The sequence below is a fragment of the Platalea leucorodia genome (genome assembly GCF_965183815.1).
Source record: "Platalea leucorodia genome assembly, chromosome: 4".
NCBI lineage: Eukaryota > Metazoa > Chordata > Aves > Pelecaniformes > Threskiornithidae > Platalea > Platalea leucorodia.
Window position 1 is genome coordinate 23,513,872 of NC_138826.1, and position 26,611 is coordinate 23,540,482.

General features: G+C 40.0%; 1 protein-coding gene across 1 annotated transcript; it reads left to right on the forward strand.

Moving 5' to 3' along the window:
- Positions 1-533: 533 nt before the first annotated feature.
- On the forward strand, positions 534-26,108 carry HELLS (helicase, lymphoid specific). The gene is made up of 22 exons (XM_082308452.1): positions 534-725; positions 811-932; positions 4,488-4,610; positions 5,984-6,043; positions 7,003-7,039; positions 7,133-7,197; positions 7,681-7,722; positions 8,519-8,743; positions 10,176-10,358; positions 10,620-10,763; positions 11,376-11,572; positions 12,261-12,357; positions 13,331-13,492; positions 13,993-14,135; positions 15,714-15,852; positions 17,293-17,376; positions 17,474-17,593; positions 19,395-19,511; positions 20,451-20,610; positions 23,759-23,855; positions 24,072-24,148; positions 25,796-26,108. The coding sequence occupies exons 1-22, from the start codon at positions 695-697 to the stop codon at positions 25,891-25,893; spliced, it is 2,523 nt and encodes an 840-aa protein (XP_082164578.1). The 5' UTR covers positions 534-694; the 3' UTR covers positions 25,894-26,108.
- Positions 26,109-26,611: the final 503 nt, after the last annotated feature.

The window sequence follows — 26,611 nt, forward strand, 5'->3', positions numbered from 1 at the left end:
AGACTTATGTTTCGGGAAAGAGGTTTTCCCGTCGGCTGAGGGAAGCACCGCTCCCGTTCGGGTTTTAAGCGTTCCCCTGCCCTCTCGAGGCACGAACGGGAACTGCTCCAGCAAACACGTAGGGCCTGCACTAACGGGCATCATCAGCCCTTGCCACGTCCGTGCTCCCAGGGGGATCCAGAGACGCGCACCGGTGCCGCTCCTGCTGGCAGAGGGACGCAGGGCGATGGAGCCCGGGCGGCTTCATTACGCCGTGCCCGCCCGGCGGCTGCCTCCGGCCGGGCTGCACAGCGCCGGGCGGGAAGCAGGCGTTCGCTGAAGCGCCACCGCCGGCACGGCCGAGGCCCCGAGGGCCCAGGGCTCCCTGCAGCCTGTGCGGCCCCCGCGCTGGGCAGGGAGGCCCGAGAGCGCTTCAGCCCTGGGGCCCGAGGCGGGCAGGGGAGCGGAAGGACGCCCGGACGTGCGCGTCGCCTGCCAGGAGCCAAGATGGCCTCCGGGCGGGGGGCGGGGCGAGCGGCCTCGCGAGAGCGCCGCTGCCTCTCGCGCGGCTTGGGCAGCGCGCGGTTTTTGGTCTCGCGAGGCGGGCGGGCGGCGCGCGGCGAGACAGCGAGCGCGGGAGTTCGGCGGGGCGCGCGGGACGGCGGTGGCTGCGCGTGCCGCACCGCCTGCCGCCCAACGGCCGCGGCGCGCGGCCATGCCGGCCCAGAACACGGCGAGCAGCGGCGGTGAGGGCGCGGGGCGGCGGCGGGCGGGGGGCGGGCCGGGCCGGGCCGGGCCGGGCCCCCGTGGGTAACCGTGCGCTCGTTGCAGAACCGCTGGGAGCGGAGATGGGGGAGCAGGCGGAGGCGGCGGTGATCACGCCGGCCATGCTGAAGGAGGAGGAGCAGCTGGAGGCGGCGGGGCTGGAGAAGGAGCGGCAGATGCTGGAGAAGGTGAGGGGCGGCCCGGGGGCGGCCGGGCCCCGCACGGCAGCTGGGGCTGCCCCGCGGCTGGGGGGGTTCCCCGGGCGGTTGGGTTTGCCCGGGCCCGAGCGCCGCGCCCCCGCGGCGCTGGTCCGCTCGGCCGTGGCTTGTGGGCCGGGGCCGCGCGTCTGCAGCTCCTTTGATTTCAAAACAAACAAACGTGAGAGGCTGTGAAAGTTCCGGGCGGCGGCTGTGATTCACGGGCGCCTTTGATCAACCGCCGGAGGCTTCTTTTTTTTATTTTGAAGGCTAACGGTGGACTCTTGCAGTCAGCAAGAAGCTTATTGCATTTTATACTCATTTAAGTTTGCAATGAGAAGATTGTACCTCTTTGCTTCTGTCGTTCCGAGCCTAGAAATGTAAGAGATCGTGCCTTTAAAGTAAGGTGATTTCAGAAAGGGTAGTAAGTTCACATTCTTCTGAATTTCTGTCTGAAATATTAAAGGCAAGATCTTTTTGTTTGTGTTTTCTGCATGTGTACATAACGCTTCTTTTCCTCTTTTTGCTCCTTACGTTATTAAAAATACCCACCAAACAAACGACCTGATTAGAGCTCTGCAGGACACTTTATGTAAATACCATTTATCCTTTCCAGAAATAAGCCCGGTTATGCGTTTCTTTTGGTAGCAGGTATAGTTTAGGCAGCTGCTGTCACTGGCAGCTCATTCTCTTTGCAGTGGTGTTTGAAGGCCGCAACTGAACTGCATCAAGGAAGCAGCCTAACTTAAAAAGCCTAGCCAAAAAGGATCGGGTTTATGCCAGTCGCTTTCCTGGTCTGCTCTCCTGCACTTCCCTGCACGCAGTTGTGCAGGCACCCCTAAGTTGCGGGGAGCAGGAGCTGCTTGAGCTGGCATTGCTACCAGGACAAATGTACATGTAATCATCCTGAGAGCTGATGTTTGGTTTATGTACTTGTGTTAGCTTATGTTGTGGGAAATGTAGAATGCTTCAAGGAAATGATACATCCCTAACACAAATGACATAATCGCTACTACATTTCACTTCTCTCTTGCTGTGAATGTTTTCAAATGTTGATATTAAGCAATCTGTTTTGGAGAGAAAACATGAAAACATGATGTTGAAAACCTATGCTGATACAAATTATTAAGGTATCAGAATGCTATATAAGGTATTGTATTTCAGGCATAAGGAAATATAAGTTTGAAAGAACTCTTCTCTTAAATGCTTTTTTGGGAATTGTATTCTAAAGAACTAATGCTATTACTCAAAATACTTGAGAAATCAGTGTTTGGGTTTTTCCGTCTTTCAAAGTCCTCTCATTTTCCCCTTTCCTGTTAATTGTGTAGCTTTGTATTCAGCCCACAGGAGACTGATGTCTTAAAAATTGAAGCATTATTCTAAGGGCATAAAAATACAATTTCTAAGGCCTGGAACTAATCTTAGTTACTCTTTTCACTAAGAAAAGTTGTGATTTATAAAGGTATGTTTTTAGGCTGCAGCATTTTGTGATACTGTAGTTAGAAAATAATACTTTATTCTCCCAGAAGTCTCATAATCTTCTTTCTTGCAAACAATAAGTCATGACAGAGCCTGTCTGAACTCTTCAGGTGTTCTTTGATCAGACTTGGAACTAAAAATTTGGAGGCAATGCTTTTGGAGAGTACAGAGGAAACCCCTGTAGAGCAAATTATCTCATTGCACAGGAAGTATTGAGAAAAGGACTTAGAATTTAATTCCTTTCACAACCAACCACTTCTGTAACAATTCTATAATGTGATAGGGCTGCGTTTCTTCTGTGTTCTCTCCATTTCTTGAGAATCCACAGAGCTTACCTCTAGCAAGGGTATCCCTCCATTGTCGTGTGTGCTTCTGTCATGCTTTCTCTGTGCAACCTGGGGCCAGTCAGACCAAGGGAAATTATTCGTGTCGTTAAACCCAGGCTTACCGACATCTTGGGGGCAGTTGATGTTCTTGAAGCTTCTGGGGTTTTTATGCTTGTCACTTCAGCAAACCCCCTGCCAGGTGATTTGTACAGCAGTTCAACAACAGTCACTTGTTCTTTCTGTGGGCTGATGGCAAAATACCACTATGCAAATATATAAGAAGGTAGAGTGATGAAAGAATGGCAATTTTTTTACCTTTTCAGTCAAAAAGGGACACCCCCCCACACACACACGTTGTTACGCTTGAAGATTGAGTCAAAGGACAGTGGAGAAATCGTAAGAGTTCAATGCTGTTCATCACCTTTGAGGTTTTTTTTTTTCCTTGAAATTTTCGCAGTTGGTCAAGGCAAGAGTTCTTCAGATTGACCAGTTAATGGAAAGATGCTGTGTTCACTCCAATAAAAAGTGAGCAATAGCAATTTGCTAATGAAGTAGTTTAGTTTTAATTATATTCTCTCTTGGCATTGCCATCAAGGGTTGATCTTTCTGAGCTCAGCTACTTTTCATCTGAAGGAAAAAACCTGGATTGAGGAGAGCAGAAGCGAATGAAAACTGAGAATCACAAGAAGGCAACCTCTTTCCCCAAAGTACTTGTCGAGGTCAATCTTCCTCTCAAAGAATACGGTGATAGCTACCTGATACTGTTTGGAAAACAAAGGTGTGAGTTTTGGGGGAGAGAAACATGCTCCCCTGTTTCTGTGTCACGCAGTTTGTTCCAGGATTCAGCTAATATCCTTTTTCCCTGCCTGTTGGTCTGTTTAGTTTCAGAAGATTCCCTTGCCTTTCTGTCTCAGCGTGCCCTTCCCCCAGTGTTTCTTCTGGAGGCAATTGCATAGATAAGCATCTTGTAAAGCTCTGCATCTTGGCTTTCTGGGGTTTCTCTTGGAGATGCTAATTTTACTTTTTTACTTGTTTGATATCTCAATCTAACAGGCAGTGTTAGATGAATGCAGAGGGGTGAATGCTTTTTTACTTTTTGAGGAGTCTTGATCTGAGCTTTAAAGAGTAATTTGCAAACTTCTAAATGCACAGCCTTGACTAATTCAACAGAAGTTAACTTTTAAAAGCATGTGTGGATTTTGTAAGCAAAGCAAGGAGAAGTTACTGTTTTCACACTGGGAATTGACTTGACCTCTGTAAATTAGGCATGATGTTTTTTTAGCTGTCTGACTATCTTGTTCCTAATGAGAAACTGTACCTTTGTGCAAATGGCATGTGGAGGAGTCCTAACTAATCCTTGGGAAACTGCTGAATTTTGCCAGGTACGGTTGTTTTTTCCTCCCAGATATTGCAGGCTGCAAATAAACCTTTGCTCTAAATCTATAAATTGGAGTTGGGACACCTTTGGGCCCTGAATGCCTTGTGCTACTGCACTGGAAGCATGTGTGTTGCAGAGCTCTGTTTACATATGCAAGTGAATGCAACCCTCAGTTACTTTGATCTTACAGCACTTCATAGGTACATGTGAGTCCATATGCTTGTGAATCATAATGTATAATGACTACAAGGGAAAGGTTTTGTGTGTGTGAGACAATTGTAGTTATCCTGTAACCCTTCATTATATTAAAAGCATTAACTCTGAAGCATCTATAAATACTTGATATCTCTCTGTGTTGGCCAGGCTCGCACTTCTTGGGACAGGGAGTCAAGTGAAATGCGCTATAAGAGGCTTCAACATTTGCTTGAAAAAAGCAACATCTATTCCAAATTCTTGCTAACCAAAATGGAACAGCAGCAACTGGAGGTAGGTCTATTCTTGTCTGCAGTGGGGATTCTCAAGATGGACTGCCATCTGTTTGGGGTTTTTTTTTTTTGCCATCCAGCTGTTTGAACTGAAGTAAAAATGCTGTTAAGATTGCAATAATAACATGAAAATCTACTGGAACTACTGCCCAGGAACAAAGTGGTGTTTTACATTGTTTTCAGAATTTGTTCTACAAATTAATAGATAAATCAGACTGGAAAGAGCATGAATTATAATTTGAAATCACAGTGTAAAGGTGCACTGATATCTTTAGAATTCTTCTGTTGGCCTGAGTGCTAGGAAAAGAAAATAAATATTTGAAATAAGAAACAAAGTTTAAGGGAGCTAGAAAAACTGGAGGGAGGATAGAAGATGCAAAGAATTGACAAGTAGGAAGTTGTGCACCCTATTTGTGTTAGTTACTGAAGGCTGAGGATGAGGTGTGTTTTCAGGATGCTAATGCAGGCCTCTCTCAAACAGACTTGTAAATTACAGTGATTTGAGGCCATGGTGTTCCCAAACAAGAGCTGCCATAAAATGATTTGATGTATTTTCTTTTTTTTAATCCATGGGCTGCTGAGTTCGTATCTAGCTTTATCTTGACTTCCTTAACTGTACTGTTATGGACAATCTTGTAAAAGTTTATGCTTGAGAGAGAGGGAGAATCTTAGGAAAAGATTCAGGGCAACAATGTTCTCAGAAAAGTGACACTGTCAGACTGCAGGAACCTCCTTCTAAAATACGTTTCTAGTTTAACTGTCAGCTTGAATTCATGGTTACTGCATTGAAAGAATGCGTGTTTCAGTACTAAGTCTTGCTCCATCTGATAAATACTGAAGTTTTTTTTCCAGGGTCCTTTTGCTTTCAGCAAGTAGAAATAGTAGATGAAATGAAAATCTTAAATTCTTCAAGACATGAAAGCACTTCTTCCTTAAAGGCATTGTAGGCTACTGACATTGCTTTCTGTTTTGCAACAAACACAAGTGGCAATACATAGAAGTTAAAGGGGGGCTGCATACATGGAAAACTTACTGCAATAGATGTGATCTTAAGGAGTTTGCGATTGGGAATGTTTTTGTTGGAGTGTTTCTGAATTACTGTATTTAAGTGTTTAAAGTATTCACTGACAAGCAATTCAGAGCAGTTGCACTTTCTTGTCCACGTTTTGCCTTATCATTATTATCATTATTGCATATATCAACTATGTTAGAATAGAGGCTTTTAGTGAGATTGCAAAAACAAAGCCTGTAGAGTACACAGAACTCTACATTACCAATGTAATCTGTGCTTGTTATCACTTCTGTAATGGATAGTTCTCTTCTGGATGTTATTGAAAGATAAGAAATGTGTGTGGTTTTGGGTTTTTTTTTTAGGAACAGAGGAGGAAAGAGAAGTTAGAAAAAAAGAGAGAGATGATGTTAAAATCTGCCAAGGTAAGATTAACTAGCTATTTTATGCAACTTTCTGAATAAAAGTCTGACAAATTACAATGTAAATTTTGATCAAGGTAGGTAAACTAAATAAGTTAGATTAGCCAGTATTTGACTTGCAAGATCTATCTAGTATACCATATTGGTTTTTTAACCATAATCTGATCTGAATTCTCTCAGTGCCAGGAGGCACACAAGGCACGAACATCATTCTTCCACTTCGATCGGTCTGCGGCTGCGTGCTCTGGAGTCCCAAGGCCACAGCGCAGTCTTCTGTTGGTTTTTTCCTCAAGACATGACCGATCCAGTTCCATCTCCTCCTCCTCACTTCATTACTGATTTTCTCCATCTCCGCCATTTCGTTTTTTTTTGAAAGTTGATGCTCGTCGTTTCTGTAACTTTTTTTTTATTTTTTTTTTCCGGGAGGAGGTAGTTGGCCTCCTGCCCAACCCCCACGACTTGGAGGGCCAGTGGTTTTTCTGTCAGGGTGGCCTTCCCTTAGGCTGCGTTGGTTCGCGGCACCTTCTTCAATTTTATCTGGTGCACCCTCCAGAGAGGGATCCCCTATCCACCACCCAGGGGACGCGCCTTCTAGCCGTGCAGCCCCAGCCGAAGGTTTTAACCATAATAAGACTGTTTAAAAGTGCTTAAAAATTGCATACCGTGACAGTCATTTTAAGGAGATGTTTCTGAATAATTTATACTAAAAAAATGGTTTGCATTTGTCTTGAGGAAGTTTTTAGTTTTAGCAATGATTGTTTATTCAGCCAAGATGCTGAATAAGTAATAAAAAAGATAAGCAGGAACTTTTTTTTGCTGTATTTTTAAAAACTGCTTAATAGTAAATGTGTTTCAAGAAGCTTTCAAAGGCAATGGTTTGAGGCTGATTACATCTGTTTATCTGTGTCATGATAGTTAGAGATGCATAAGATGATGAACCTCTTCCTACGTTTATTTTCTAGGGTCAAAATCCAGTTGACGGCAAAGAGGAGAAATCAGGTAATGTATTAGGCTTTGCCTTTTGTCAGTACTGGTGGTTTTAGTTTTTTTTAATATTTGATGTGTTGTATAAACTCAAATGTTGTCTTATAGGTGCAAAAAAGAAGAGAGGGAGAGAAGATGGGACATACAACATCTCAGAAATTATGTCTAAAGAGGTAGGCCATAACTATAAATAGGCTTGTCTGGATTTTTGTAGCACAAATTTTAACTGGTGCGGCAATTGCTGTATGACATCTGCATTTTAGAGCAATGCATTCTCGTACATTGCCATCAGAGATTACCAACCAACGGCCAACAGTAGTCTGTCTGTAACATATGACTCATCCAACAAAGATCTATGTAACAAGCAGTGTTGTCAGAACTGTAGAATTCAGATGTCTTTTTTTTTTTTTAAGTCTTTGGGGAGGCCAGCTGTGACGAGACTACATTGCCAGTTGAATTTTCAGTTACCCTTTGTAATTAGAATGCATTCTCTGATGTGTGGCCTTGTTTAGAGTCACTTGTATGATTAATGATGTTGTATGGAAAGCTTTTTAAAGTATGTCCAGATTCTTCAATTAAAAGATCTCATGAAATAAAAATTGTAGTAGCCTTTAAAGTTGAAAAGTGTATAAGCATAGTTTTTTCTTTGTTCCCAGGAAATATTATCAGTGGCAAAAAAAAGTAAAGTGGAAAATCAGGTACGTTGGCACATGTTATTGCAGTTTAAGTGTGTTAAGCCCAAAGGGAGGGAGGGCTTTTTATACTTTATAGCATATCTTTAAACATCTCTCTGCTAGATATTAAAGTCCTGAATTAGAAGTTTAAAAAAGTTGTGCAAGCGAATGCATATAAATACTTATTTTCAGAAATCTGAGATGAAAACTTCTAGTTGATTTTTTTTTTTTTAACATGTAATTTGAATGTATTTATACTTTATAGAATGCCTGTAGTTTCAAAAATAAAGGAAATAGGAATCTACTAAGAAGTATTTGTGCTGGTGCATAAGACCTTAAGGCATAGTCATTTTTAAGCATTCAAGCATGGAGATAACAGGTGTGGTCTCTTCCGCTTCTGTTGTAGTTTAAAAGCTACACGCACAGTATGAATTTCTTTACAATGTTTTCTAGAATCCACTTACAGAAGGGAGATAGCTGCATTAAATGCCAGCTGCTGTGAGGAAGATTTTAAGTCTGCATGCTTTTAAGGGTAGAAAATTACAAGCCCAATCACTTCAGTAGCTATCACTGCTCTTCAATTCTAAAGTAAAGAATGCATATAAGGCATTGAAATTTTGCATGTTGACCTCTACCTACATAGTAATATTAATCATAAAAATAAATTATACTCTTGAGTTGACAGTTACTCTAAGTATTTGTCAGGAGGTAGCTTACTTCACTGCACATTAAGACTGGTGTACACTGGGCAAAAGTATGTCTTAGCTGGCCTTTGATGTGCATTCCACTTGTCACGTGTTCCTTGAACTTTCCTCTGTAGGATGAAAGCTCTTCTGACAACCTGTGTCCAGAAGACCTGCAGAAAAACGGAGACTCAAATAGCGTCATTAAGGATAGATTGTGTCAAGCTGTACGACACAGTGCCAAGCAATTCCTTGATCCAGTACGGAAATTTAATGGACAACCAGTACCTTTTCAGCAGCCAAAGATTTTTACTGGAGGTGTGATGAGGTGGTACCAAGTGGAAGGCATGGAGTGGCTAAGGGTATGGAGTGATTGTTGAAATTCAGTATGTTGCTCATGGGAAACAGAGAAATGGAGGGGACAAGACAGTAGAAGTCTGTCATCATAGTTGGTGCAGGGAAGGTGAAGAAGACAGACAGTTCTTTATGATTTCTCATGACACAGGAATCTGATGTTATCATAAGTTGTCAAGCAGCAGATAGAATGTTTCGGCGTGGGGAGGATATTTGTCTTTGTAAATGTTTCTTTAGACTTTCTGGTTGGTGTTCTCCGTCTTCCATTTCTTCATCTGTTTTCTTGTTCAACTCAAAACAGAAGGGCTATGCATACTACTAAGGGACAGTCTTACTATTTTTCTCTCTCACGGGCTTCAATACCTACCCCATAGGTGTTTAAAGACCCACTACCTTGCAGGCCTGACACAGATGAGTTTTCCATTCTCTGCATCTTGCAGTCTAACTAGTAATATTAACATAGCATTTTAAAAATGTTTTGTCTTTAGCCTTTGAAATCAAAAACTAAAGAAACTTGCCATAAGAATTGCCTGCATACATATTTAGCTTGTACCCATTTTTGCTTGCAAGCCAAATCAGAACAAGTTTGCTTTTTAATTATCAGAGCCAGACAGAACCAATTTTCATTCTGCTACTGATCTCATATTTCCTTTAGATTTTTTTTTTTTTTTTTCTTCCCTACAAGCCTATATATCTTGTTTTAACAGGCTTAGACTGGTCTCATAAGTGGGTGCCACTAAACTCACTTTGTTCTGTCACTGGGAAGTACGTAGGGAAGACAGGCCTGCTCTGGGAGGGGAAGAACAGCTTCCTTGAGCCCTTAGTTTTCATAACCTTCTTTATGAATCTTTATGAAGAGTAGATAGAGTAGCCAAAGAACAGTTTTGTGTCTGTCTTTCTGTTCTTTTGTGAGAGGTCGCTCAGTCACTTGTCAGAATAGGCAGTGTCTGCGCAAAGAACTTCTGCTGGACCAGCTGACTGTTGGTCAGGAATTGCACCTTTTTCCTATGGTGAATTAGCTGTGCCTATAGAAGCTACTTGAACAGATAAAACTGAAACATCAGCACAACAACTTGGTCTTTTGGGGGGGGGCTAAGGGAATTCTTTAGAGCTGGGATGAGTAAAAATTTGGGTAGTGTGAGCTGTACTTGCAGTTGGAAGTGCTTTTTGATATAACACTACATCCTTTCCTTTGATACTGTTCTGGTTTTTGCCTCCTAGTCAGGCACTTAATTAACTAGAAGCATGTACACCTATGTATGAATGTTTGGGGTTTACGGGATGGTTGTATTGATTTTCATCATGGAGAAACGTTATTTGTCTGTGATACAAAATGTGCCTAGTAGAGAGTTTCTACAGGTGTTACATTCCTAAAGATGTCTATTGTTCTTAAGTTGTGTTGGCTATTTTGCATTTAAATTTCTTTTTCTGTGCATGCAGATGCTTTGGGAAAATGGTATCAATGGCATTTTAGCTGATGAAATGGGGTTGGGGAAGACAATCCAGTGTATTGCAACAATAGCACTGATGGTGGAGCGAGGAGTCCCTGGTCCATTCTTAGTATGTGGTCCTTTGTCTACTCTTCCAAATTGGATGTCTGAATTCAAGAGGTTTACTCCAGAGGTAAAAGAAATGGAAGATTTTTCTTTTTCTTCTTAAGGTGTAAAAGAACAAATTATTTAATTCTTATTCTAATTATTTGCCTTGAAACTTTCTCTATGGAGAACATTAGTTTAATTGTAGTTGTTTATGTGGTTACTACACATTGTGCCATGACTTGCTACGCACTCACAGCCTTCTTGTGACAGAGCTAATTATCTCTACTATCTTCTGTTTAGGTTTAAATGAGCTTAGTTCACCTGACTTGTAAACCTCTTTTTTCAGATTCCACTAATGCTCTATCATGGAGCTCAGCAGGAACGTCGTAAACTGGTTCGTAAAATTCATGGGCGACAAGGATCACTGCAAATCCATCCTGTGGTCATTACTTCCTTTGAAATAGCAATGCGAGACAGAAATGCCCTGCAGGTATGAAAGTTCTCCTGAAAGCCCTAGGACTGGTGGAATGCTTCATCACTAATAGCAATGCTTTTGAATATAGTAAAAAAAACCAACCAAACAAACAAACAAAAAAAACCCGCATGCTGCCTGTACAATGAGTGTCATACTGTAGCATTTATATTGGCATTCACTTCTGTTTCCTTGGTAGCAGTGGCTCTGGAATTTTATGCTTAAGAAGTTCTTCAAACAGAACACTATCCAAAAAGTGAAGTAAGCAGATAGTTACAGCATACGTACACTTTTCATTACCTCTCTGTAGGTGATGGTGAGGGGGACTTGGAGTAAAACTATGCTTAGTGTATAAATATCATGGTTAACATCATAATGGTGTTTTCAGCAAGATGAGTTTCTTGTAGATGTTTTATTGTAATCACCTGAGCTTTCTAAATGCAGTCACCGTGAGGCACATGTATGGCATTAACTGTTTGGACTCAGCTCTTCTAGTCTGGCAAAGTGAGAAACAACAGTAAAAAATCTTTGTAATGGGCAGCATGAGTCAGTCTTATTAGTGCTGCTTATTTCATCTGGCACATGTTTTGATGGAGTAAAGCTAAGATTTTCTGAAATATCTTTTTGTAGCACTGCTTCTGGAAATACCTGATAGTAGATGAAGGTCACAGGATTAAAAATATGAACTGCCGCCTTATCAGAGAATTGAAACGATTTAATGCGGACAATAAACTCCTGTTGACTGGTACTCCCCTGCAAAACAACTTGGCAGAGCTTTGGTCCTTGCTTAACTTCCTGTTGCCAGATGTGTTTGATGATTTGAAAAGGTAGGTTGCGATCTGATGGTGAAAACTATTCCCGTTTGTTCTGTTTAGGCATTATTGTGACTCTTTAATTATTAAACTTGCATCAGCATGTGAAGAGCTATTTTATGGTATGGTTGTAATTTGGTATGATTATTTGGTGGTAAAGGCTTTGAAATGTGTCTTGCCTTCGCACTTAGTTTTTTCAGAAAGTAAGGAAGTAATTGTCGGCTCTGTGGGTAGTGGAAGCTCAATTCTGAGCTAAGACATGAGCATTTGGGGGGAGAGATGTTTGTCTAATTGTAAGTGCCTGGTGCTGCTTGAGATTCTCCGAGGTGCTGGAGAAAGCTGTGTGAGGCTGGCAGACATGGGACCCATGGGAGACTGATCCTTTTCTGAAGCAGTAGGGTGGAAGCACATTGCCAAAACAGTCTAGACTAATTTTGGAAAAAGTTACAGAGTAGATAGAATATAATAGATCATAGTGAATATTCCAACTAATACAAGTATTTTTAGCAATCACTTAAAACTTTAAGCATCTGAATTGGCAGGTATATTTCACAAATACCTCCTGTTCACCCTTTGTTTAAGATGGATGTTAGCACTTTGTTTTTCTTAAATTGCAGGATAAGAGAAGAATAGTATACTTAAATAATGAAGAATAATAGCTATGAAGTAAGCTATTCCTCTTTTTTTTTCTTTGTTTTTATAGCTTTGAATCCTGGTTTGATATTACCAGCATTACAGAAACTGCCGAAGATATTATTGCTAAAGAAAGGGAGCAAAACATCTTGCATATGCTGCATCAGGTTTTCACTTATTCTTTGTGTTGGTTTTTTTTTTTTCATGGTTTATTTCTAACATTGACCGTTACTATGATGTATGTCAAAATCTTGTTTGTGGAGCTGAATTCTGGGCCTGAGGCTTTTATTGTGCGACTCCTGGACTTCCTTAGACTTGCTGGGTTTTTTCCAATCTTTGCGGCACTTATAAATGTTGAAAGGAACAATATACCTCTTTGATAATGACTCATTTTTATTCTTGGAACTGAACTGAGTTTAGTCAAGCTTAATTGCAGTTCCTTTCTTCTGTTTGCCAAAAGATTTAATTGGTATATTTATTTTGTTGAAAGATAACTTTGAGGGAATTTATGTAACTTTTAGGTGTTGAACAGAATACCTTTTGACAAATTAGTTGTATAATGTGCCTGTCTTCAAAACCAAACTAACACTCAAAACTTTTTTTTTTTTTAAGGGGGTGTGTGGAAATAAATGCTTACAGAACTATCATTTTGCCATCATAAGCTGATGGTGAGAGATATAAATTGTATCTTCTAGATATAATTGTCAATGACAATTTATTATTTGTTATTTGGGGCTTTCCTGGAATAACTTGATTTAAGAAATATAACAATCAAAATGAGCTGTTTCATAATAAAATTATTTTCAGTTAATTAAAATTATTTGAAAGGTCTGTAATGTAGTTACTACTGCACCCTTATTAAACCCTTCAAAATTTTTCAAATGTCAAGGGATGTGTTGTTTGTTTTACCAGCAAAAAGTTTTGGAGTAGGCATCCATATTAAAATATGAAATGTGAAACTCTGCAAATTAACTCCCTTGCTTTAAATTGTCAAAACAACATTATATCAGTAGACCTGTGTGTGTTACGTGGTTTTGGGTTTGGTGTTTTTTTGTTGTTTTTTGGGTTTTTTGTTTTTTTTTTTTAAACTAGCCACGTTGAGAGCTTTGAGAACTGTAACACTTCTGCTCAACATTTCAGATTCTGACACCTTTCTTACTGAGAAGACTGAAATCCGATGTTGCTCTTGAGGTTCCTCCTAAACGAGAAGTTGTGGTATATGCACCACTGGCAAAGAAGCAAGAAACTTTCTATACTGCTATTGTAAATCGCACCATTAGGAAACTGCTTGGAAATAATGAGGTATCTACTGATATGGATGTTAGAAATGTGCTTTCTGTTAATGGTTTGTAGGCAAGAACACATCGGTATTGCTCCATTGTAACTGAACGCACTTTTTGCTTAAATTTTTAGTCTGGTCCTTTTGTTGTCTATTTCAATGGCAGTTATTGTGACTGGCCTCAGTGGGCACAGAACTAATACTATATGAGTGTAAATATGTTCTTGATTACTTGTAGCTTGGGGGAAAAAGAAGACAGTTTTCATAGTGTTGACAGTTTCTGCTGTAAAGGCACTAATGCAGCTTTTAAAAATCAAGGAGAAGCTTTCAAAATATACGCTTATAGACCTGTAAAATTTGGGCTGCATTTTCTACTTACTTAGACTCACCAGCTGTAAGTTTTGCTAAGTATTGCATGATGCATAGCACTGAGACCTCTTCAGTATTGAGAATTCTTGGGTCAGCATAGGCCTTTGAATCTGAAGCTATCTGCTGTTCATGGCAATGTTACAATTTCCCACAGGAAGAAGTAGTTGAGTTGAGCCCTACAGGCCGACCAAAACGCCGCAGTCGAAAACTGGTTGATTATTGTGAAGAACATAATGGTTCACCTGATGACTTGGAAAAATTGATCAGCAAAATGCAAGAGGAAGTAGAAAAAGAGAGGTGCCTGCCCTAAAAGATTAATTGTTTTTTATTATACTGAATATCTCCCTCTTAGTTTGCTTCCAGAGCTTTGCTTATTCAAATTGATCAAGAAGAATGTCATTTCATAATTCACTATCCTTTTTAGCTTTATGATTTGTTTTTTGCTTTTACATAATATTCGGTGGGCCATGAGCGCAATGATTAGGTTGTACCATCACTCACTGACTCATTAGAGTTATAGTTAACTACAAGGCATTTACTCCTAGACTTGTGGCCTTTGCAGGATCTGGTGATAAAATTGCTTCTTGAGTCCCTGTTTTCATTAGTCGCAGTCTAGGTAGGTCCTGTGACGATAGTGCTATTGATAATCCATAAAGAGCTAAAATGGTCTAGTGTGAAATGCAATTCCTTTGGGCGGTCAAAACATTTTGTTAGTGAAGAACTGTGGTTTCACCAGAGACTCAAGGTCTAAGGTGGTGTTGGGTGCCAGCCAGGGAAGAACTGCTTCATCTTAGTTATTTGGTAGTTGAAATTTCATTGTAATAACTTAGGTCCTGGCTAAAGCTAGTAATGAGGGCAAAGAGCTGAAGAGCTTGGTTTATTGCTAGGTTTTGCAGGCTTTGCAAGGTTCAGGTAAACCTTTTGTCTCCAATGTCCAATTACGTTCACAGGTGTATCTTTCATTGGCTCAAAGACAGGACAAGGGATAGTGGTGGTGTGCTAACTACATTTAACTCCTAGGTTTTTGTGGAATTACTCAGGAATACTTGAAGCAAAGTTTGGCCTCAAGATTGGAGAAAAGGGAGGAGTAGTTTCCTTGCTAAATTTTGTAAAATATGTAGGCTTAAGCTGAGGCCTGGAACCCAAATGGCCAGCATGGTTATTGCTGTTTTGGTGATTAAGATCACAGTTGAGGTTCAGGACTGAGGGAGCTGAGGAATCGTGTTCCTTCCTGGGTTTGGCAAGGTCTGTTGGTTGCTCTAAATTGGTTGGAAGTCCTTTGGGCATAGGGAAAACCAGGTTAGTCTTCAGAGTTTAAATTTATTTATATTGCTAGATTTTTATTGTAGTCCAGCGTACTTTGCAAGAACAGACACTTATATATATGTTTGTATTAGTTTTATGGTATGCATGGATCCCTTTTGTTGGAGATGGTACTTAAACGTGAAAGAGCTAAATAGCTGTTCTCGTTGTGAATCCTGCAAAGTGTATGTGTGGCAGAGAGCTGATTTTGGAATAGCTTATGTATTGTTCCATGGGAGATCTGACCATTTGTTCTAGAGAGGGCTTGCCTCTGTTCCCTTTTCTGATGGGTGACTTGCACGAGTTTTTTTTTCTGCTTCTGATTACTACTGACTGCCCTTTTGTATTTTAAACCAATAATGGCAAACCCTTGCACCTTCGATGCCAAGTGTGGCGCTAAAAGAAGTTTTGTCTGGTAATAGCTTTACTAACTATGAGGGATTCTGAGGACACTTGACACAGCATGTGAATCCATTGCTTGATTTTGGTTTTATTATTTTGTTTTTCTCTTCGGTATCTGTAGCATCATAAGGTGACACTTTCTGTACTAATAAGATGACGTATCTTTTCAAGGCCAGTGGTAGAAGTGAGTATTCCCATGGATTCAGAGGTGAACCTTAAACTGCAGAATATTATGATGTTACTGAGGAAATGTTGTAATCACCCCTATCTTATTGAATATCCATTGGACCCTGCTACACAACAATTCAAGGTACATATTTTAAAAGGATTATGAGAAAAATTATTCCAGGCATTAAAAAGCAATAGACTGTGAGCTGACAGGAGTAAAAAATGACCTTTTCAATGTATTTGGCATATGCCTCCCCATTGAATTCCAGCAGTGTACTGAATCATTATTTGAAGCTTCCTGCAGTAGCAGTTGCAGAGACCAGTTCAGCCTCTGTGCCTAATTAGCCTTTGCATAGTGATGCCGTAGTGTTCTTCATTATGGCAATGCTCATCTGCTGGGAGCAAAGTTATTGAATTCAAACAGTAGCTGGGTTCCGTTGACTCAGGGTGTTTTAGGATCTGCCTCAAGTTCTCCTCACAAAGGTTAATTTTCAAAACAAAAAATGCTGACCTTGGTTAACTGTTCATGACATAGATTGTACACACTGCAGGAGGTGTGGTGGTAACTTTTAAGTGTGAGGTGTTGAAGGGCTGAACCAAGTACAACAGAGTTGTCTGCTCAGAGAATACAGCGTCCTTTCTCTTCCTCAAAAGGGAAAAAATCCAAATTATATCACAAAGGCCAGCTGGTAGTTTAATTGCACAAAGCAGTTGGCAATATAGGAAAGTATGAAGTAATTTGAATTGAAAAAATCTTGAAGAACTGGAAGTTGCTTGCACATTTTAAGTGTAGGTTTGTGGACGTGTGTAGTCATGTTTCCTGTTCAGTGAGTGGTAACAGATTCAGCTGCGCTTGGGAGCAAGCTGTTGAAGTTTATCAATGTAAAGTCAGTGCGTAAAAAGCAGATAGCCCAGTCTGCGTGATGAGGGAAAATTAGTTAATGTGTAGAAAACGAAGACTCTCTGACAGTTGACACCACTTGCAGGAGCTAGTACCGGCTCAGGAAAATGGATTAGGAATTATCGAGGTGCCTGCTGTATGGCTCAGACCTGAGAAGTTTCTACATCCCTGCTCTAAGCCCATAGCAAGAATTAGATCTAACAAATTCTCTTGAGCAAAAGAGGAGTCTAAGGTAGCAGTGTGAAAACTTGTTCTGTGAACTTTTGTCACTTGGCTGAGGTGTAGGAACTTGTTCAGCAGTGCTTCGTTATATCCAGTAGGTGGAAGCCTTGTGCATTAGTTACAAGCTGGGAAAGAAACAGCAGTGCTTTTCCACTTTGAAAAATTGAAAACCATCAGGGTTTCTTCCTCCAGAAAAGGGATGAAAACTAATTAGTCTTTTTAAAAATTATTTGGGCATATGAAATAGTGGGGTTTGATTTAGTTTCATCATGATTTAACTGATTCAATGTAGTTTGCTAAAATTAGTGTTGCTTCCAGTCTTAGGGCTTTTAGTTAAAAAGATGGTATAAGCTTGTTTCTGTGAGAAGCTTTCAGACAGCTTTTGTTGGTGCTTCTGAGTTGGGGAAACGTTTGGTATCCTTCCTTCCTAATATATGATCCCCTCTCCCTTGTTCCAAGGTTGATGAAGACCTAGTAAAGAATTCAGGCAAGTTTCTACTCTTGGACCGAATGCTTCCAGAACTGAAAAAGAGAGGACATAAGGTAAAGCTAATGATTCGGGGGGGGGGTGGGGGCGCACGGGCATAGTTGTCGCCTTATGACCAAAAAATGGCATTAAGGAATCTTCCTGGTTTTGTAGGTCTTGTTGTTCTCGCAAATGACTATGATGCTTGACATTTTGATGGATTACTGCTATCTGAGAGACTTCAAATTTAGTCGATTGGATGGGTCTATGTCCTACTCGGACAGAGAAGAAAATGTAAGTAGATGTACATGCCCTTTGAGCCTGTTCGCAAATTCTGCTTGTTCCTGTGACACTGGAATACGATTTTGCACAGCATTTAGCCTTTAATAGGCAGAAGGCATCTATGGTGAAAACTGACATCCTTGCTGCTGCTTTAATATCCGCAGCTCAGAAATACTGAAGCAATGAAATGTGTTACTAGCCAATATCTTGGGATATGCCTAGAATGATGAGTGCTCACGTACTCTGTTGCCCAAATGTGAAGTATGTAATATGTCTAGATTGGGGCAGATGCTAATCCCAGTTTTACCCCTGCATGTATTGTTTCCTAGCACCCAGGATGTGATGCCAGCATCTATGGGAACGTACTGCAAGTCTAAAGCCAAATAAAGTAGATTTCCAAGAAATGAGTTTTTGTACCTAGTGGGACACCTGTAACTTCAGCCTGAAATTGTACATGGATTTGTTCCAGCATAATCCTTTGTTCCTGCATGCTGGTAATGGTTTCAGATAACCACAGATTGCCTTACCACTGAGGTATATATTTATCCTGAAGAGCAGCCACGCAGGGTGGTTCTGGAAAACCACCTCTCTCAGGGTTTGCAGGGATGTAAAAGAGCAAGACATATATGGAGGAAGCACACAGGATGTATCTAGGGGATGTGCTGCAATTGCCATCTGTTCTCCAAAGTATGCACTAGTGTTTATGAAGATAGGGAAAAACAGTGGCAGATGACAGATCTAGCTCAAATTGTGCTTCCCTTTGGCCCATTTTATTTTTCTTTGCTACAGTGTGGCTGAGGAAAACCAAACCCCTAAACACTTATATTATTACTGTTAGAGCTGATTCATAAAGAGGAAAGGCTAACTAGCAACAGGTCAGCAAACTATAGCGACTTCTTTTAAGCTGGTAAAATTTTGTACTGCTGTATGGGAAATTTTAGGAATTGATTCTGTGCCTACCACAGTGTGGTATGGGTGCAGAATGAGAGAAATCTTCTAGGTCACCAGTCGAAGTTCAGCAAGGCTGTTCCCAGCTCTGTGATTTGCTGCTGCTGCTGCTGCTGTAGATGCTGATGTCCAGGAGAGCCCAGAGGATATGGGGCTTCCAGAGAGCTTGGGTAGCTGTCTCCACCTGGCAGTGGAATGATGGTTTCTTTTTCTCTGCTTTGATCAAAGTCCTGAAAATTACTATACACTTCCAGTTTTCTACCAGCACGTGGGTGGTCAGACTAAGTAGACTAGGTTTTGACTGGTATTGCAGACCTGGTAGGAGCTGTGCTGACACTTGGAAACATCTTGGAGGGAAAGTAGGCTAGATGCTGAGTAGCAGGCCAGAAAATTACTTTTAGTTTTGAAGTAAGAGGAGGAGGTATACAGGGTGGTTGGAAGTTACAGTCAAGTTGGCATCGGTATTTTAAATTGTTGCTTGTGTCAAGAAGTAGGCATGGTTTTAGGCTCTGCCAGCTTGGACTGTGCTCACTTTGCTCATCACTGGGTGGTAGGTTACGTGGAGGGAATGTGATTTGGACCATACCTCTCTATAGTCATCTCCACTCTCTGTGTTAGACAGCTCGTTGACTGGAACCATCAGATAAGAAAATACAGTTGCTTCACTTCTTGGTCTTGTCCTGTCCCAAATGCAAGCAATGTTTCTTAAAGCCTTAGTTTGGCCTCTGGCAGTGTGTGGCCTCTGACAGTGTGTGGTATATTCTGTCTGTGTTCATCTTTTTAAACACAGGTGTCTCAAAATAAAACATTAGCTATGTTGTCTTTGATCCATCTGCTGTTTTTTAATAGACAAATTCTCTTCCAGATGCGTCAATTTAATACTGACCCTGAAGTCTTCCTGTTCTTAGTGAGTACAAGAGCTGGAGGCTTGGGCATTAACTTAACTGCGGCAGACACAGTTATCATATACGATAGTGACTGGGTATGTTGACAGATCGTTAACCTAGTGATATGTGTCATAAAATGCTTTCTCTATTGCTGCTTTTGATAATCATTTACTAATCTATTATGGTATAGACCATTTCTGTAACTTTAATGAGGTGTTACATGAAGATAACAGTAAGTAGTGTATGCAAACATGTTGTATATGAAATGTGCAGCCCCATTTGAAAAGTCCTAGCTTATCAAATACAACATTAGAGTTGGTTTCCAAAACTAGCCTGTTTGCCCCTGAGTTAAACCAAAAGGAGGGTTTTTTCTGTTACTGTTGAAGATTCATTTCCTTCTTTCGATCTATTATTTGTCTGAATGTAGCCAGACCTTCCACAGGTTCCTTGTTTCCAACAGCTGCCATGTTAGTACCAGCCCTTTGAATTTCCTTCTGTGACTTGCCACATGTGTTTTAGCCAGCTAGGATTCTGCTGCTCCTGTGAGTCTGGAGGCTGGGAAGAAGAGAGGCATGGAAGGAAATGACTGAGGACCCCTGCATCTTCACTTTGTTTTAATAGACAGCTCTGCTGTTTGCATGACTATTCAGCTTCAGGAGAGCTCAAGCAGCTTCAGAAATGGCTGAAAACTTTTAAAATCCCTTTTCTTATCCCCCAACGAAAACCCCCACGAACCTATAACTAACACACTCAGCTGAATTTGTGATACAAAACATGTCCCTCTATTGAAAACTGCAGGACATAGTGCAGGAGCAGTCTGAGCTAGTTGGGTTACTCTGGCTGTGCAGCTACAGCAGCAGAGCTTGTCATGGACGAGTTTAAGAGTAAAGAGATGTAGAGTTGTGTTATACCATGGCTGCCCTGCTTATTTCTTCCACTCTGACTCTTAGAGCTCACTATTGAAAACGCTGCCTGTGGTAAATCTTCTAAAAAAAGGTTAATGATGTAGCTAACTTGTTCCTTTATCTGCTCAGAACCCCCAGTCAGACTTGCAGGCCCAAGACAGGTGTCACAGAATTGGCCAGACAAAGCCAGTGGTTGTTTATCGTCTTGTGACAGCAAATACTATTGACCAGAAGATTGTGGAGAGAGCTGCTGCCAAGAGGAAGCTGGAGAAGCTGATTATCCACAAAAGTTAGTATCTTCCTCTTATGCCTTCCTGTAGCATGTGTTGCTTCTTTAAATCTCAAGAGAGAACTCTTACTGCTCTGTTTTGTGGCTGCTTAGTATTTTTTTCTTAAATGCAAAAAGCTTCATCCTCCCAACAAGTATGACTTTTCAAAATGTATTCTTAGACACATTGTAGATAACTTCTGCAGCAAATTAAAGGAAAGCACTTCTAGTATTTCTGGAATCACCATGTTATGACTACTCTTTTGCTAGTAGGTAAGGAAAAAAAGAAGGGTGATGGGACAGCAAGCCTACCTGGAAGAAATATAGGTAAAACCAGGCAATAAGAGTAGAGCTCTGGGCTTGTTGGCAGCTTGTCAGCAAGATGATGGTTTGTTCAACCCAAATGTTTTTGGACTTTTAGCATCAAAAATGCTAGGGGTAGATGACAAGTCTGAGTTGATTATCCTTTTAAAATCAAATTAAATGAACCCAGAATATAAATGGAAAAGCAAATAAAAACATTCTTGCTGCTTGCAGTAATTTATAAAAATTATTCATTTGGAGCAATATGCCTACCTAATGACATCTAGAGCAGTGTTTCATGATGTGAAGTTTTGCAATAGATTTTTCCAGTTGCACTGGCAAACTTGCTTGAGTAGGGAGTGTTCCTATTAAAATTGGTAAAAAGAGTAGAGACTATAGAAGGTTGGTTTCTGGGGGGTTTCCTACTAAACTTGGTTGAGACTGCAAATCCTAGAGCTGTAAAATCACTGTAAAAAATTTCAGCATCCTGTTTGCATCTATCCTTCTGAATTTAAGAACAGTATAACCACAGTAAAATAGTCCTGTTTGAACAATTAACCAGTGCTGAATAAAACAATAGTCCTTGATTTTATGTGCAGAACAATGGTGATTCTTGTTGTGTTCTTGATTATATAGCTGGTCATACTCAAAAGTCTTTAGAAAGTGGTTGGGTTGAAGTGTCTCTTTTGGGGGTAAATTTTCTTGTTTGGGTCCTGTAGGAATCCTGCTTTGCTTCTGTAGCTTATACTGTTTGTGATATTTGGACAATTGCTTCCTATAGCGTGTTCAAAACACTAAGCTCGCTTAAAAATACAATTATTGTAACTTGGTATGGGCTTCTAACAATACATAGCCTTATATTAAATTTTAAAGGAGGAACTTCTCATAGTAAATTAATGGGGAAAAAAAAGGTGTTTTTAGAGGGCATAAAGGGGCAGAAAGGCCACACCTGTAACTGTCTACTGCACAGTTAACTGCTTGTCAAGCCTAAGCTGTGGTTTACCTCTGGTTTTGGATGATGTTAGCTAATCTTTGTTAGATGCTTTCTTTATCCTAGCTTTAGCCTTTCCCTTTGTAATCTGTTTGCCACTGCAGTCTTGGTGTGACTGCCAGGACTGCCGTTTGACTCTTTGTAGGCGTGTTAATGACCAATTTCAGTAAGAAAAAATTGGTTTTTAATGATTTGATTGTGGTCCAACCTGAAGTTAAAACCAAAGTAGCAAGATGAGCGCACAAAACAGAATGGGCTCTCATAGTAGATGACTGCCATATACTAAAGTACCAATGGGAACTGGGACTGGTTGTGCTGGAAGGAAGCAAAGTGTCAAGTTGGATCATGCCTTAAGTTTTGCAATAAGTTGAATATTTATCTTGGTAACTGTTGGTGAATCATATCTAAATCTTGCAGCTTAGGTAGGGGTGTCCCCTCCAGGAACCTTTGGATCCACTGTGTAGATGTAAAGGTGATGTAATGAATCCTGTAACTTTGAATATCTAAAAAAGTGTTGGAACTTTGGAGGAGTGAACGAGGAAGGGATATCACACAGCTTACTTAAGTCAGGCCTTTCAGTGGTGTCTAACCATGTAGGGTGTGTGGAGTACTGGAGCTTAAGAACTGGAATTTGTTGCAAAACAGAATGCTTTTTTGGCCTCAGCACCAGGTTACTCTTTCTGTCTTGTGCTTCTGTTTTATTGAAGAAAGTTGCCTAGGAAACTGTATGAGAACCAGCATGATTTTAGTTAAATTAGTAGATGTCAGACTAAGAGGAAGTGATGGGCATAAACTTCTATTTAAAGTGTTAAGTGCTTGATAGGGTTTCTCTGTGTCACTATTCTTGCAACCCAAGACCTGTACAGCACTAATTCAATGCCATGTATTTTGTGAAACTCTGAAAACTAAAAGGGAAAGATGGCATCACTAATAATGCATGACAGGACCTGGATCCTGTGTGTCACAGCAGGAGATATTAATGGGGGAGAGAATCCTATAGCTCAGACCCCTCTAGAACTTGCATCTGATTTGCGCTTCACAGAGAAACAGGCAGTCCTTGGAGGGAGATGGGAAAAGGTGTGGGGAGGACTGCTGAAACCAAGATATAGGAAAGAACAGCAGTGAGTGTGATGAAAGGGATCGATGAAGACTCATTAATAAAATGGGTACATGTGTTGATAAAAACTGAGGAGACTTGGCACAGAACAATAAGCCTTGCCTGTCTCCTTGAAATGTGCAAGACTGAGCTTGACTTCATCCGTGCTCAGCTTTAATCAAGTAAGAATCTTGTATAATTTTTTTGGATATTTGGGCTGACATCCAGATTTGTGTGTAGATAGGCATTAGCATAGTCTCTTCAAGAAACCAACCTGTCAGGTGTATTGTTTTGTCATCTCTGTCTAGTCCATTAAACTGAGGGATGTTCTCTCTGCAAACCACATCTTTCACGTATTTCCTGTCTTGTGGTTAATACTGCTTACTTTGTTTCAACCAGCTTACAATACAAAGGGAACAAACTTCACCATCCACCATCTAACTTTATTTACAGTGTTTTTACTGTAAGTAGAACTAATGGCTTTTCTGCTCTGTGTGTGCGTGTGTGCATGTCGAATTGGCGTTTCAATCAGTTCTTCTGCATACTACAGCTAGAAGGTGAAAGGCCTGCATGTAAACTCTTCATGTACCTCTGACTTTTTTCACCAGTTAGGCTATTAGCATAAGGTGTGTTTACCTGAGGGCTGAAACAATGAAACATAGCATTAGTTTTGATGTGCAAGAGTAATTTGTTTGATATGTGCATCCAGCATTGATTTAACAATTTACAGAATTTGTTCCTGTCTCTATGTACTTTCTTAAAATTTCTCATTTCTACAGATCAGTTTAAAGGTGGCAAATCTGGTCTAGCACAGTCAAAGAGCTGCCTGGACCCTCAGGAATTAATAGAATTGTTGAAATCCAGAGACTATGAGAGGTATGCAGATTTCATATTTTTCTTGGACCATGAGTTTGTAACTTGCAGCTTGCAAGCAGCTGTCAATAGCTTTCATGTCTTATGAAGTGGTATGTGGATCTTCATAGTGGAAAGAATGTCCTAGGGATTCTGCTATGTGGGAAAACTGACTTCTATGCAATACTAACTGTAACATGCTTTTATCTGTATTAAGAGAGATTATTTCTTCTTCAACAGGGAGGTTAAAGGATCTAAAGAAAAAGTAATCAGTGATAAAGATCTAGAGTTACTCTTGGATAGAAGTGATCTTATTGGTAAGTCAGAGTTTTCATCTGGTTTTGTTCGTGTTTTTTTTTTTTTTTTTTTTCCCTGTTCAACAGTAAATTCATATTTTGTAAGAGGCTTTATATGTAGAAAGTTGCCATAGCTTCACTTCCCTACAACTGTGTTGTACATCTGAAGAAGGACCCTTTGGCTCCTTTGCTGACATTTCCAATAGGATTTGCTGAAGAAGAAATAACAGAACTTAAACAAAAGTATTCCAGAAACCCGTATTCGTGCATAGTGTGCCCTGAGCATACTGTGAATGAAAAGCATAGATTAGGAGGTGTTCTGCAAAGCAGCTTTCCCTGTAAGTTGCTGTAATTGATCAAAATAGAAATTATTCTCAGAAAAGATTTATGTCAGCGAACTTGCTTAAAAACGTATTTTGATACTATCATAATTCAAAATATAGTCTCACATTTTTTGGGGAAAAAAAATTGAGCTTTTCAGAGTTACCATGGCTTGTCAGTGGATCAAATATTTAAAAAAAAATAAATTTTTGAGGTTGTCTGCAAATTCTGTGCTTGACATGGCCAAGGCATTATAAAAAAAACCCCTTAAGTTTTCTGAGAAAGGAAAAAATTCTTGCCCAATTCGTCTAAACAGTAGATTTAGTATGCTTTGTTTCCTTCAGCATCTTCAGGAGAGAGAAGCCTCAAAGCATCATAGATACAGGAAAAAATCAGTCATTACAGAATTTGGAAGTAAAAGTGATAGCTAGCCTTAAATAAGTGTGTTATGTATAGTTTGAGTAAAATAACTGCCATAGGAGAACTGTTGCTATACTTAAAATTTTTTTCCTAGATTGTCTAAAGAAATTGTTTTATAAAACTGCTTAGTCAGTTAACTGACTGCTGATATAGAAAATTATTCTGGATGCCCTGATAGTATGGTCTATCTCTATCTTTACAAGTTCAGGCTGTGAAATAATCTGATTTCTGCTTGCATGTTGGAAAAGGTGCTATTTATTTTGTTATTAATATGCATCATGTTTATAATGGTTGCTTTTTTTCCTTGGCTATACTAAGCAAAATTAGTATATTAACATTATCGAAAAATGTTTATACAAAGATATTAGTCTAGCAATATGTACTGAATATTTACTACAGCTAATTGCAATTAATGCTTTAGAAACTGAAATGGCACCTCCTACCCCTGTAAGCCATAATTATTAAATTTGATATAAAGACAATACTTTTTCATTAGCTTTATATTCACTGGAACGGCAACATAGTGATTGCAAGTGCTAGGAAAACAAGATGTAGTTCTTTGAATATTGCTTAGCAGAGTCGTACCTTTCTGTGTTTCTCCTAGTAACGTCACTAAATAGGTTTACTGCATTCTGTTTTCTTCTCGGGAAAATGAGACTAGTTCAGGCAGATTTTAAAACTGCTTATCTCCATTCAGATTTAGCCAGAGGTGCTGGATTTTTTTTTGTTGTTGTTGTTAAAGTACATGACTTAAAAATATTTTCAAGCACAAACTTCAGTAGCAAACTGTTGATGAAGGGAACAAAATGTTTTTATTGACTTGCTTTCCAAACCCAAACAAAAATACATACAACTTTTATGTCTGCAATAGTAAGGTTGCAGACACTTCACCTATTATTGTTGATCTTTGTTTTGTTTTAATTCTAGATCAAATGAAGACCTCTGAAAAAATGAAAAAGGAAAAAATGGGTGTCTTCAAGGTCCTAGAAGAATCGTCAGATTCCAATGCAGAATGTGTGTTTTAATGCGCAAATGTGGCCTGTAGTCTTACAGGAGAAACGTATGACTGACCTAAGATCTTCCAGAGATGTCACTTACACGTACTGATCCTTTACACTGACTTTCTTTAAGGCCTTGTTCAAATCCCTCGTTTTCTTTCAGTGAATTTTAACATGTTCTACAGTATAATGCAGGTGATAGTTTCATGTTGTAGCTTTGGTAGGCTCTCATAAAGAATTAAAAAAATGAGCGTGTTTCACATTTGCAGCTAGCTCTTGTGATCAGTGGTAAAAACTGGCAAATTTGTTTAAAAAAAAAAAAAAAGCTTCCTGTGGAAGTCCTGCACCACTTTTTTTAATATGGTGTCAATTATGGTTTTATTTAGAAGGGAGAGAACATGTGCCTTTGTTACAGCCAATTGTGTAGCTTCTGTTTTTAACTTCTGTGAGTATTTTGATTAAATAAATGTCTGGTTTGTCCCAAAAGTGTAGGGTTTTTAGCATAGCTTCTTAAATAAGCAAAGCATATGTTGTGTCCATTCACTCTTTCCCTACTCATTTAGCACAGTAGCCAATCTCACACATTTAAAAAAAAAAAAAAAAAACCAAAAACAAAACAACCCTAAAACAACCCCACAAAACAGGCAGCTTGAATGAGCCCCAAAACCCCTGAGTTTTTCTGGTGCAGACATTATTTCTGTATTGACTGGCTTGTCAGCTTGCACAGCTAAGGTGCCTGTTTGAA

Bases quoted from the DNA above. Each gene is read 5' to 3' on its own strand.
- HELLS (XM_082308452.1), top strand. From the start codon at position 695: ATGCCGGCCCAGAACACGGCGAGCAGCGGCG. The intron at 20,611-23,758 runs GTTAGTATCTTC...TCATTTCTACAG, and splicing joins GAAGCTGATTATCCACAAAA to ATCAGTTTAAAGGTGGCAAA. The intron at 24,149-25,795 runs GTAAGTCAGAGT...TTTTAATTCTAG, and splicing joins GGATAGAAGTGATCTTATTG to ATCAAATGAAGACCTCTGAA.